This window comes from Somniosus microcephalus, chromosome 2, assembly GCF_052327205.1.
Source record: "Somniosus microcephalus isolate GS21.2 chromosome 2, FLI_Smic_1.0, whole genome shotgun sequence".
In the NCBI taxonomy this organism is placed as follows: domain Eukaryota; kingdom Metazoa; phylum Chordata; class Chondrichthyes; order Squaliformes; family Somniosidae; genus Somniosus; species Somniosus microcephalus.
In genome coordinates, this window is record NC_140988.1 from 173,812,150 (window position 1) to 173,826,408 (window position 14,259).

Sequence of the window (14,259 nt, forward strand, 5' to 3'; positions counted from 1 at the left end):
GCAAATGAGCGGAATTTTGAACAATTTTTAGATACCGTCGGCACAATTTTTGTCCGACCGTCGGCACAATTTTTGTCCGAGCAAAAAGTAAATACACCTACAAGAGTCCCCTAATGATGAGCTTTCTTTGATATAACATATGTGTAGGTACGCTCTGTAACTTTTGATTGTATAGCCGGACAGAGAGACAGACAGAGAGACATATTCCTTTTATATATATCGATAGATATATAGGCTTATAAAAGCCTTTACTATTTCATTTTATATTAGTGCTAGTGTTTTTCATATTCCCTTTTAGCCCTTCTAATCTCCCTTTTCTCCTCCCCACTACATTTTCTATATTCCTCATGATATTTTCAGTATTTTTAGCCCTAATTTTATCAGATGCCTCTCTTTTTTAAGTTGCATTTTAGTTTTAATCTCTTTCTAAGTCTTTCTTTCCCTTTCTCTTCTGGTAATATTTTTGCACTATTTTTTTCAACTAAAGCTTCTGCTTTATTAATCCTGCTCTTCCCCTTTACTCTCTAACCTAGACTTTCTCCAGTCCCCTGCCATATTAGTTTAAAAGCTCCATAATGCTTTATTTACCTTCTCTGCAAGGACATTGGTGCCACTTCAATTCAGGTGAAGGCTGTCCCTTTACTGTAGCCTTCCCCTGTTCCAGAACTTACTAAATGCCCCAAGAATGTGAATCTTTCCTCCTTCACCAATTAGCAGCTCTGTTCCAGTTACAACAGGTATGAGCAAACAATCATGCGCAAATGGAATTTCTTTAGATGATTATACAAAGATAACTTACTATAGATAGAGTTGAACTTCAAAATTAGAATTATTTATGGCCCTTACAGGTTGATATATGGCTGTAGGTATTAGCTAGCATAATACCCATCACTCCACTAACTGGGATAAGGAGGAAGAGGCAAACTGAAAAAGTCAAAATACATCAGAAATGGCCCACTTGTATTTGGACATAACTTTGAAGACTGCTCCCAATCCAACTAATTAGCTTTAATTAAACAAGTACGTTTAAACTTTCTGTAAGCCCGCTCATGATGTCCTATTTGACACGGAACCTGAGTTGATATTTGTCTTTGTTCCAAATGCCAGATTTAACATCAGTCCAATATAAGGGTCTGTGATTTAAAAAGACAGCTAATTCGAACTGAGTGAGTGCAAATATTGATAGGGTTACAAATATGAACAAGATTTTATAACATTTGAGTTGGAGCCACAATCATTTTTACTGTTGCCCCCTCCCCATTCCAATAAACAACCAATTTTAGCTAAATTACCATTTCTCTTGACCACTCTCATGCATTTCCCACCTGCAGCTCTGATATCTGGTTGAGTGCCTGTTCCCGCTCCTGCAGTAAGCTCTCGTGAGTATCTTGCAAGTGTGTAGAATAGGAGTCAGCTTGTTCTATGCTCTTATCGCTCTGCTTCATTGAGCTTTCCATCCTGGAAATCTAGAAAGCCAATCAATGCTGAGTAAGCAATATTAGATTAAGTTGATCTTCACCTGCAATAATATATAGCTCTATTGGTGTTCACCTGCTGCAGAGAGTCCTGAAGTCTATGGTAAAGCTCCTCCTTTTCTTTTTCTAACAGTCGTCTTTTATTCTCGACTTTGATGTTAATTTCATCTAACTGATGCTGTAGTTCCTGCAATAGAGATGTTCGTTATTGTAGTAAGACCCTATGTCAACAACTCATAGAATCAAATTTATCTGAAAGTACTGCTACGCTAACTGTCTGAAAATAATGTTTTATCACAATAACTGAAGCAGACACAATTGTCCATAGCTATGTTTACACTCCCTTAATATGGTGCTGTATTAGCTTCCAGGCACAGACATCTTCTGCAATAACTATCATGTCTTTTGTTGCTGGAAGACAGATTACCTCATTGATATACCTATCAATTCCTCCAATAAAAGGCGAAGAGTTACGAAGGTGACTAAAGGTTTTTATTGACTAAATAACAGAGCCCACTCTCGTGGGTGATCCGATCCAAGCAGGAGGAATACCAGCCAGTCGCTCACCTTTATACCTGGCCTGGTGGGTGGAGCCAAGGCGGAGTCGGCAGTGGTCATCCCAGGTATAGCAGTGTGGCAAGAGGCGACCTCGTACCGTGATACAATAGTGGTCAGTGATACAGTTATAACGAACAGTGGTGAACAGTGCTAACTACTAACAGTGATACGATAGTGAACGTGGTTTACCACATTCACCCCTTGTTTAGAATTAAGTCCGGCGGGGTGAAGTGTACTACCAATTCTGGTAGGTCAGTCTGTCCGGAGGCTTCGTAAGCCTCTCCGATCGCCGCAGCGGTGGTGTTGCCTTATCCGGTGCTGGTGCCTTATCCGGTGTTGATGCTGGTGTTTGCGTGGTCGGCGAGGGCTCGTGGGGTTCCGGCATGCCGTCTACCTGGACTGAGGTTGGGGGGGGTGGTGGCGGTGTTTCCGGATCGGCTGAGGGTGCGAGGTCTCGTAGGGAGACAGTGTCCTCCCGCCCGTCTGGGTACGCCACGTAGGCGTACTGGGGGTTGGCGTGCAGGAGGTTCACCCTCTCGACCAGGGGGTCCGTTTTATGGGTCCTCACGTGTTTCCGCAGCCAGACCGGCCCCGGGGCGGTCAGCCAGGTTGGTGGAGTGGTTCCCGTAGTCGACTTCCTGGGGAAAACGAACATTCGTTCATGGGGGGTGGTGTTAGTGGCCGTGCAAAGTAATGACCGGATGGAGTGCAGCGCTGTCGGGAGGACTTCTTGCCAGCGGGAGGTTGGGAGGCCCTTAGACTTTAAGGCTAAGAGGACGGCCTTCCATACCGTCGCGTTCTCTCTTTCCACCTGACCGTTACCTCTGGGGTTGTAGCTGGTGGTCCTGCTTGCTGCAATACCTCTCTCTAGGAGGAATTGCCGGAGTTCCTCGCTCATGAAGGAGGAGCCCCGGTCGCTGTGTATATAGTTCGGGAACCCGAACAAGGCGAAGAGGGCATTCAGGCACTTAATGACCGTGCTACTGGTCATGTCGGGGCAGGGGAAGGCAAAGGGGAAACGGGAGTACTCATCAACGATGTTGAGGAAGTACACATTACGGTCAGAGGACGGGAGGGGCCCCTTAAAGTCGATGCTCAGGCGCTCGAAGGGGCGGGTGGCCTTGATCAGGCTTGCTCGGTCCGGCCTATAGAAGTGCGGTTTGCACTCCGCACAGGTCTGGCAGTTCCTGGTCATGGTCCTGACCTCCTCGATGGAGTAGGTCAGGTTGCGGGCCTTAATGAAATGGTAGAGTCTGGTGACTCCGGGGTGGCAGAGCTGGTCGTGGAGGGTCTGAAGCCTATCGATATGCGCGCTGGCGCATGTCATTCGTGAAAGGGCATCAGGGGATTCGTTCAGCTTGCCTGGCCGGTACAAGATCTCATAATCGTAGGTGGAGAGCTCGATTCTCCATCTCAAAATCTTGTCATTCTTGATTTTGCCCTTCAGCTTGTTATTAAACATGAAAGCCACCGAACGCTGGTCGGTGAGGAGGGTAAATCGTTTGCCTGCCAGGTAGTGCCTCCAGCGCCGTACTGCCTCCACGATCGCCTGGGCCTCTTTCTCGACCGACGAATGTCGGATCTCGGGGCCCTGTAGGGTCCTTGAGAAGAAGGCCACTGGCCTCCCCTCCTGGTTTAGGGTGGCGGCTAAGGCGAAGTCGGATGCGTCGCTCTCCACCTGAAAGGGGATGGACTCGTCCACTGCGTGCATCGTGGCCTTGGCTATGTCTCCCTTAATGAGGGAGAAGGCCGCGCACGCCTCCTCCGTGAGGGGGAAGGAAGTGGCTTTCAGGAGGGGTCTGGCTTTGTCCGCGTAATTGGGTACCCATTGGGCATAGTAGGCGAAAAGCCCCAGGGTTCTCCTAAGTGCTTTAGGGCAGTGGGGGAGGGGTAGCTCCATGAGGGGGCGCATTCTTTCTGGGTCGGGGCCGATGATTCCGTTCTCCACTACGCAGCCGAGGATGGCAAGGCGCGTGGTGTTAAACACGCATTTCTCCTTATTGTAGGTGAGGTTCAGCCGTTGGGCCGTACGGAGGAATTTCTCCAGATTCGCGTCATGTTCCTGCCGGTCGCGGCCGCAGATAGTGACGTTATCTAGGTAGGGGAATGTAGCCTGCAGTTCGTTCTGGTCAACCATCTGGTCCATCTCCCTTTGGAAGACCGAGACCCCATTAGTGACACCGAAGGGGACCCTAAGGAAGTGGTATAGGCGCCCATTCGCCTCGAAGGCGGTATACTGGCGGTCCTCAGTGTGGATAGGGAGTTGGTGGTAGGCCGACTTCAGGTCGATGGTCGAGAATACTTTATACTGTGCAATCTGATTGACCATGTCAGATATGCGGGGGAGGGGGTATGCGTCCAGCTGGGTATATCTGTTTATGGTCTGGCTGTAGTCGATGACCAGGCGGTTTTTATCGCCGGTCTTTACGACTACGACCTGGGCACGCCAGGGGCTGCTGCTCCCCTCGATAATGCCCTCTTTCAGGAGGCGCCGCACCTCAGAGCTAATGAAGGCTCTGTCCCCGGCGCTATACCGCCTGCTCTTGGTAGCGACGGGTTTGCAGTCAGGGGTAAGGTTAGCAAACAGAGAGGGTGGCGGGACCTTGAGGGTGGAGAGGCTGCAGGTGTTACGCGGTGGGCGGTTTAACGTTTGCTGGTTGTTGACTGTGAGTGGGGGGAGGGGTCCACCGTATGCTAGGGTTACGCTTTGGAGGTGGGATTGGAAGTCCAGCCCTAGTAGGACGGCAGCGCAGAGATGGGGGAGGACGAGGAGTTTAAAGTTTTTATACTCCGTGCCCTTAACCGACAGGGTCACGACACAGTAGCCGCTGATGTCCGTGGCGTGGGACCTCGATGCCATCGAGATTCGGCTGCGCGTTGGTAGGACAGAGAGGGAGTAGTGGCTCACCGTGTCTGGGTGGATGAAGCTCTCCGTGCTTCCGCTGTCGAACAGGCAGGTCGTGGCGTGGCCGTTCACTTTGATGTCCATCATTGACTTGGACAGATGGTGTGGGCGGGCTTGGTCCAGGGTGACGGAAGCTAGTGTGTAGCTGAGCGAGTCGTTGTCATCTGCGGGCGAGGCGGTCGGGCGTGGTGAGTAAAATGGCGTCTCCCACGAGGTAGGGCCCCATGAGGCACTATTGGGGTCGGTTGCCTTAATCAAAGATGGCCGCCCCCATAACTCATGTGTGGGGATGCTGGCCTCAGTTGCCCTAAACAAAGATGGCCGCCCCCATGACTCATGTGTGGGGATGCTGGCCTCAGTTGCCCTAAACGAAGATGGCCGCCCCCATAGTTCGCATGCGGCACTGCTGGCCTCTGAGGATCCGCTCCTGCAGGCCTTGGAGAAGTGGCCTTTCTTCAGGCAGGTTTTACATATGGAGTTCTTGGCTGGGCAGCGCGACCTCGGGTGCTTCTCCTGGCCACAAAAAAAACAGCCGGCGGCCCGATCGCGGATGCCCGATGTCGGGGCCGGTGCCGGGGGTGGCGGGGCCGGTCGGGTCCGGGACACCGACGCAGAGGTAGGTCCCGGGGGCGGCGCTGGGAAGGGTGCTGTGGTAGGGGTCGGGCCCGAGTCCCAGGGTCGCGAGCAGTACCTGGTGAATGCTTCCTGATCTTGGTGGGCCACTTCCAGGGAGATAGCGAGGGCTTCAGCTTTTTCCATGCTGAGGTCTTTAGCTTCCAGCAGTCTTTGCCGTGAGTACTCGGACCGTAGGCCTTTCAGGAATGCGTCGCGGATATTATCTTCAGTATTTTCGGCTGCCGACACCGATTTAAAGTCACAGTTCCTGGCGAGTGCATATAGCGCCTGTGAGAATTCGGCTACTGATTCTCCTGGCTGTTGCGGCCGTGATCTTAGGAGGTGCCTAGCGTACATGTAGTTTACCGGGGTCCGGTACTTCTGTTTCAGCAGGTTGATGGCGGTCTCGTAGGTAGTCATGTCCTCGATGAGAGTGTATACTCTCGGGCTCAGTTGTGCCTGCAGGACACTTAGTTTGGATGCCTGAGGGACGCTGGATTCTCTCAGGTATGATTCGAAGCAGACCAGCCAGTGTTTAAAGTCTGCGGCTGAGTTTGCTGCTCGTGGGTTCAGGTCCAGGTACGGCGGTCTGAGGGCTCGCAGCCAAGCTGGCTGGTGTGGCTGTGCTCCTGGGAGCTGCGCTGGTGGCTCCTCCGCCGGTTGTGACTCGTTGTCGGACATCATTAAATTTAGTCAATAAAATTGATATACCTATCAATTCCTCCAATAAAAGGCGAAGAGTTACGAAGGTGACTAAAGGTTTTTATTGACTAAATAACAGAGCCCACTCTCGTGGGTGATCCGATCCAAGCAGGAGGAATACCAGCCAGTCGCTCACCTTTATACCTGGCCTGGTGGGTGGAGCCAAGGCGGAGTCGGCAGTGGTCATCCCAGGTATAGCAGTGTGGCAAGAGGCGACCTCGTACCGTGATACAATAGTGGTCAGTGATACAGTTATAACGAACAGTGGTGAACAGTGCTAACTACTAACAGTGATACGATAGTGAACGTGGTTTACCACACTCATGTCAAGATTTATCATGAAGTGAGTTGACATAAGGTGACCCAGTGGTTCAAAGTGGTAGGAGCGCTTGATACCCAATGAAAGTCATGAATTTGACTCAGTGCTTCCTGTCTCATTCACCCTGATTGGTTGAGTTGTGTCTGTTCTCAGATGGGCCACTAAATGGGGCAGCACAAAGTAGCAAAGTGATACATATTAGTTGGGAAAAACGAATACAGACCAATTTGTCCTGCTACTCGGCTCCAACAACATGGCTCAACTCCAACTCAAAACAGCATTCCACTGCACTCCTGCAACATTCGCATTTCCCACACCAGCCAACCCTAGGAACAGAGGAATGCACAGGGCTGGAAATTGGCATGGCAATTTATGGTTAAATTAGGCAGCCTTACATTATGAAAATAACTGGATTAGGATTTGTCTGGACAAAAAAAAACTTTTTCCCCATCAGTCTGGGCAAGGGGAGAGTTGGAATTCAAAACCAGATCACATGGTGTTTTGAACCTTGGCACCATTCATTCTTATCTTAGTAAATATTCCCTATAAATATGCATCATTTAAACATAAATAAGGCACATCTAATACAGTATGGCCAAGAAAAAACTCAGATACAGCATGCACCTTTTGTAGTCTTTTTCTTTCTAATTCCATTGAGGTCTGTACTGCCTTGATTTCAGAGGTATGTTTCTTTACCAACTCCTCCAATCCTTTCATCAGCTGCTCCTTCAGACGAAGCTTCTCCTCTTCAGCCACTTGCTTCAGTTTCTTCAGCTCCTCCTCGTGCCTTTTGTGATGCTCTTCTTTTTCACAAGTAAGAGCCTCAATAGCCTAAAAAGCAAAAGAATTCTTCTGCTTCATCTATGGCATAAATGAATAAATATATAAGTCCATTATAAAAGATGCAATAGCAGAGCACTTGGAAAACAGTGACCGGATCGGACAAAGTCAACATGGATTTACAAAGGGTAAATCGTGCTTGACTAATCTACAGGAATTTTTTGAGAATGTAACTCGTAAAATAGATACGGGAGAACCAGTGGATGTGGTGTATTTGGACTTTCAAAAGGTGTTCGATAAGGTCCCGCATAAGAGATTAGCGTGTAAAGTTAAGGCACATGGGCAAGGTATTGTCTTGGATAGAGAACTGGTTGGCAGACAAAAAGCAAAGAGTTGGAATAAACGGGTCTTTTTCCGAGTGGCAGGCAGTGACTAGCGGGGTACTGCAGGGATTGGTCCTAGGACCCCAGCTATTCACAATATATATTAATGATCTAGACGAGGGAACTAGATGTAATATCTCCAAGTTTGCAGACGACACAAAGCTGGGTGGGCGTGTGTGCTGTGAGGAGGATGCCGAGAAACTCCAGTATGATTTGGACAGGTTGGGTGATTGGGCAGAAGCATGGCGGATGCAATATAACGTGGATAAATGCGAGGTTATCCACTTTGATGTCAAAAACAGGAAGGCAGATTATTATCTGAAGGGGAAGTGCAACGAGACCTGGGTGTCCTTGTGCACCAGTCGCTGAAGGTAAACATGCAGGTGCAGCAGGCGGTTAAGAAGGCCTTCGTAGCGAGAGGTTTCGAGTACAGGAACAAGGATGTCTTGCTGCAGTTGTACAGGGCCTTGGTGAGACCACAACTTGAGTATTGTGTGCAGTTTTGGTCGCCTTATCTGAGGAAGAATGTTCTTGCCATGGAGGGAGTGCAGCGAAGATTCACCAGGCTGATACCTGGGATGGCAGGAATGACGTATGAGGAGAGATTGGGTCGATTGGGCTTATACTCGCTGGAGTTTAGAAGAATGAGAGGGGATCTCATTAAAACTTATAAAATTCTAACAGGACTAGACAGACTAGATGCGGGAAGGATGTTCCTGATGGTCGGGGAGTCCAGAACCAGGGGTCACAATCTAAGGATAAGGGGTAAGCCATTTAGGACAGAGATGAGGAGGAATTTCTTCACCCAGAGAGTGGTGAACTTGTGGAATTCTCTACCACAGAGGACCGTAGAGGCCAATTCATCAAATATATTCAAGAAGGAGTTGGATATATTTCTTAAGGCTAAAGGGATCAAGGGATATGGAGAAAAGGCAGGAACAGGGTACTGAATTTGGATGATCAGCCATGATCTCATTGAATGGCAGAGCAGGCTCAAGGGGCCAAATGGCCTACTCCTGCTCCTATCTTCTATGTTTCTATATTGAAATAAAGCATCAACAAGCCACAAAAAACTTATTGATCCAAACAACAATTTGCATTTATATAGTGCTCTTAACGTAGTAAAACGTCCGAAAGTGCTTCACAGCGACGATTATCAAACAAAATTTGACACTGAGCCACATAGGAGATATTAGGGCAGCTTGCAACATTTGCAATATCTTCACTTGTCAAAAAAGAACTCAAAATATATTTAAACAAAAAATATCTTTCACTGCAGATCTATACAGAAAATGCAATGGATTGCGAAAAATTAACCACAAAGCTGGCCTCTCCCCAGCCTGGTGCAGCACGGAGCTCCTGGGAACGTCTGCATCAAATGGATTCAGAACTTGCTATGAAGAAAGGATCATCATGCTAGGCCAACACAGGAATGCCCATCCACCAGTTATAGGGTGCCCAACCCTCCCGCTTTGGGCGGGAGTCTATGGGAATGGGCGATTGGTCTCCTGAGCGCTGCTCTTGGCGGCTCAAGAGAAACGTACCCTGTATGCGCGGTTCATACATGCGCAGTACCCCGGCTGTCATGTCTTGCAACCAAACTGCATTGTCTGAACCCTGCTGGTATTCCAGCTATTTGGAACATGCTGCTTCATTGCGAGGATAAATCGCCTGGAAAGTCCATGGGTGAAAAATTCGGTTGCTTTGCGCCTCTCGTTAGAGGGGGCGCTAATGGGGTGCAAAGCAACTAGCGCTCGGGCGCGGTGCCACTAATGCCTCCTGTGAAATTCAGAGGGAGGTTAGCGGCGGCGGTAGCCGGTAGCGCCCCGCGGCGCTGTGCCTTCAGTGATGACGTCATCACCGTGCGCAGCGCCCCGCTTGTGCCTCAGCCGCAAACTTGGCTCGCGCCCGCTAACCTACCACTGGACGCTATGTCCAACAGGGTCAGGGGGGCATTCTTGCGGCCGGGGCGGCGAGAATTAAATGGCAGGTGCAGGGCAGCCATTTTTTGGGGGGCCGCCTGCCAGCACCTGCCCCCTCTGGCCACCTGCTGTGGGGTGCCGGCCACAATCCGTCAGCCCGGCACTCCTCTTGAGTGCTGGGCTCGTTGGCCGGCACCCCGCTCCCTGGTGGGTCATCAGGGCCCCGGTGCTCACTGCACTAGGCCCCTCCCCTTTAATCAGGGGCGTGGCGATATTCCATGGGAGTGCCCCAAGAGGGAGGGGGAGCGCTTCCCGTAGCGCCCCGCCTCCTGCTTGGGGCGCTACCATTGAATTTCAGGCACGGGGGCGCTATCTTTTTCGGGGTGATAAAAGTAACACCCCGGTGAAGTTATCGCCCCAAAGCGGGTGCGAGCCAATTTTCCCCCCCATGACTCCAACACAAACTGGGGCGGGAGGGAGTGAGCAACACAAATTGGGGAGGGAGGGAGCGAGAAACTGCAGAGGAGAGAGAAACACACATTGAGGGAGGGAGAGTTCATTTCGGCCTGTGATGTGCGCTGTTGTATCATGTGCTTTGTTCCGGAGTCAGGCAGATTTGGTGCTTCTCTCTGAGGACCGAGCCTCACCTCCCTGAAACTGGGCTCCAGCAGAGAGGTGTGGGAGTCAGTAATTTGAATTAGAAACATAGAAACATAGAAGATAGGAGCAGGAGCAGGCCATTCAGCCCCTCGAGCCTGCTCCGCCATTCAATGCGATCATGGCTGATCATCCAAATTCAGTACCCTGTCCCTGCTTTCTCCCCATACCCCTTGATCCCTTTAGCCTTAAGAAATATATCCAACTCCTTCTTGAATATATTTAATGAATTGGCCTCTACTGCCTTCTGTGGTAGAGAATTCCACAGGTTCACCACTCTCTGGGTGAAGAAATTCCTCCTCATCTCTGTCCTAAATGGCTTACCCCTTATCCTTAGACTGTGACCCCTGGTTCTGGACTCCCCGACCATCGGGAACATCCTTCCTGCATCTAGTCTGTCCAGTCCTGTCAGAATTTTATAAGTTTCAATGAGATCCCCTCTCATTCTTCTAAACTCCAGCGAGTATAAGCCCAATCGACCCAATCTCTCCTCATACGTCATTCCTGCCATCCCAGGTATCAGCCTGGTGAATTTTCGCTGAACTCCTTCCATGGCAAGAATATCCTTCCTCAGATAAGGCGACCAAAACTGCACACAATACTCAAGTTGTGGTCTCACCAAGGCCCTGTACAACTACAGCAAGACATCCTTGTTCCTGTACTCAAACCCTCTCGCTACGAAGACCAACATACCATTTGCCTTCTTAACCGCCTGCTGCACCTGCATGCTTACCTTCAGCGACTGGTGCACAAGGACACCCAGGTCTCGTTGCACTTCACCTTCTCCCAATCTATTGCCATTCAGATAATAATCTGCCTTCCTGTTTTTGCCATCAAAGTGGATAACCTCACATTTATCCACATTATATTGCATCTGCCATGCTTCTGCCCAATCACCCAACCTGTCCAAATCATCCTGGAGTTTCTCGGCATCCTCCTCACAGCACACACGTCCACCCAGTTTTGTGTCATCTGCAAATTTGGAGATATTACATCTAGTTCCCTTGTCTAGATCATTAATATATATTGTGAATAGCTGGGGTCCTAGGACCGATCCCTGCGGTACCCCACTAGTCACTGCCTGCCACTCGGAAAAAGACCCGTTTATTCCAACTCTTTGCTTTCTGTCTGACAACCAGTTCTCTATCCAAGTCAATACCTTGCCCCCAATCCCATGTGCCTTAACTTTACACGCTAATCTCTTATGCGGGACCTTATCGAAAGCCTTCTGAAAGTCCAAATACACCACATCCACTGGTTCTCCCTTATCTATTTTACCAGTTACATCCTCAAAAAATTCCAGTAGATTAGTCAAGCACAATTTACCTTTTGTAAATCCATGTTGACTTTGTCCGATCCTGTCACTGTTTTCCAAATGCTCTGCTATTACATCTTTTATAATGGACTTTAGGTTTGGATTTGGTTTTATTTATTATTTTTATAACGTGCTGTGCAGTGTAAAAAGTCATAAAATTGTTTAGAACTTTATTTAGAAGTTACTTATATCAATGTTTTTATTGAATCAGTAGAATTTAGTGGCTGATGTAGGCATTGTATTTAAGGAGGAAGAGTGTGAAATATTAAATGAGATAAACATAGTGAGAGAAGAAATATTAAGGGGTTTAGCATCTTTGAAAGTAGATAAATCGCCAGGCCTGGATGAAATGTATCCCAGGCTCATTAAGAAAAGCAAGGGAGGAAATAGCGGAGGCTCTGACCATCATTTTCCAATCATCTCTGGCTATAGGCGTGGTGCTGGTGGACTGGAGGACTGCTAATGTTGTAGTATTGTTTAAAAATGGAGAAAGGGTTAGACCAATAATTACAGGCCAGTCAGCCGAACCTCAGTGGTGGGAAAATTACTGGAAAAATTCTGAGCGACAGTATTAACTGTCATTTAGAAAGGCACGGATTGATCAAGCATGGATTTGTTAAGGGAAGGTCGTGTCTGACTAACTTGATTGAATTTTTTGAGGAGGTAACAAGGAGGGTCGAGGAGGGTAGCATATTTGATGTAGTCTACATGGATTTTAGCAAGGCTTTTGACAAGGTCCCAGATGGCAGACTGATCAGAAAAGTAAAAGTCCATGAGATCCAAGGGAAAGTGGCAAGTTGGATCCAAAATTGGCTCAGTGGCAGGAAGCAAAGGGTAATGGTTGATGGGTGTTTGTGACTGGAAGGCTGTTTCCAGTGGGGTTCCACACGGCTCAGTATCGGGTCCCTTGCTTTTTGTGGTATATATCAATCATTTAGACTTCAATGTAGGAGGCATGATTAAGAAGTTTACAGATGATACAAAAATTGGCCGTGTGGTTGATAGTGAGGAAGAAAGCTGTAGACTGCATGTAGATATAAATGGACTGGTCAGGTGGGCAGAAAAGCGGCAAATGGAATTAAATCTGGAGAAGTGTGAAGTAATGCATTTGGGGAGGGCAAACAAAGCAAGGGAATAAACAATAAATGGTAGGACACTGAGAAGTGTAGAGGAACAGAGGGACCTTGGAGTGCATGTTCACAGATCCCTGAAGGTAGTAGAACAGGCAGATAAGGTGGTTAAGAAGGCATATGGGATACTTTCCTTTATTAGCCGTGGCATAGAATATAAGAGCAGGGAGGTTACGCTTGAACTGTATAAAACACTAATTAGGCCACAGCTAGAGTACTGTGTGCAGTTCTGGTCACCACATTACAGGAAAGATGTGAGTGCACTAGAGAGGGTGTAGAGGAGGTTTAAGAGGATGTTGCCTGGACTGGAGAATTTTAGCTATGGGGAAAGATTGGATAGGCTGGGGTTGGTTTCTTTGGAACGAGGCCCGAATAAAAAAAGTTGACTTTTTATTTTATATTGAGAAGATTTAATGATAAGTAATGATTAAATAAAAACTACTTTTGTGATGCCTCTACAGTATTGACCACAATGAGAAACACCAAGTAAATTCCACTGATTCAACAAAAACATCAACAATATGAGTAACTTCTAATAAAATTTTCAAATAAGTTAATAACTTTTTACATTACACAGCAAGTTAGAAAAATAATAAATAAAACCAAATCAAGATCTAATTCAATTCACTGACTCCCACACCCCACTGCTGAAGCCCAATTTCAGGGAGGTGAGGCTCAGTCCTCAGGGAGAGCACCAAAGCTGCCTGACTCCCGTAATAAAACACATTGGGCCAGAAATTCGTGAACGGGGCTTGCCGCGCGTGCAAGCCCCGTATATGCACTTACCCTGCGCTCCTGCCGATCAGCTCCAGGGACGCCTGGAATTGGTGTTTCAAACAAAAGAATCCCGGGCAGCGTATGACGTCACGCCGCCCAGGAGTGCAGCCAGCGCGAAGCCTGGAGCGTGCAGTGCAAGTGAGACACACCCCTTAAGGTCTCATTGTAGCAGGACACGCCCCCAATGTTTCTGTCAAGCTGCTAAGCATTTTTACATGCAAAGCAGCAGTTTAAATAGGTTTTTGGAAGTTTTTTGAAGATTTTGGTAACTTTTATAAACTTTTAAAAATGTTTACATTATTTTGAAGAATCTGAAGTAGTTTTAAACAGATTAAAGCAATTTAAAGGCTTTTAAAAGCCCTAAAAGAATTTTTTAAATTCCATTTATTTATTTAGCAATGTCGTCGTCATACGTGTCTTCACACTGTTCCCTTTGGGGAACTGTATGAAGTGGTGGAAGGATTTATGGCCATGATTAACGCTCATTCCGTGACCGTAACCATCTTTGAACCAGCCATTAGGGCGGTTAGTCCTATGGCGGGAGGGTTTTACGGGCTCCCACAAGCTATACAAGGAGGGGGGGCCACCCACACCCACGGACGCAAATATCCCACTGGATGTCAACCCAGAATTTAGAGCCCGAGCTCCGACTCCACTTGCCGGGACTGTCTGGAGCGGGGTTCGAAACCCTACCCTGATCTGGCCCAGCGGCGGGGATCCT

General features: G+C 48.2%; 1 protein-coding gene across 2 annotated transcripts in view; it reads right to left on the minus strand.

Moving 5' to 3' along the window:
• LOC147123130 (protein FAM184B-like) overlaps positions 1–14,259 on the minus strand; it is a 490,612-nt gene that overhangs the window by 97,476 nt on the left and 378,877 nt on the right. For both annotated transcript variants that reach the window (XM_085966926.1, XM_085966917.1), the window contains exons 5-7: positions 7,199–7,405; positions 1,552–1,662; positions 1,326–1,466 (exon numbers count right to left, since the gene is read on the minus strand). In XM_085966926.1, the coding sequence (XP_085823052.1) occupies positions 1,326–1,466; positions 1,552–1,662; positions 7,199–7,405 (459 nt within the window). The remainder of the gene's footprint in view (positions 1–1,325; positions 1,467–1,551; positions 1,663–7,198; positions 7,406–14,259) is intronic.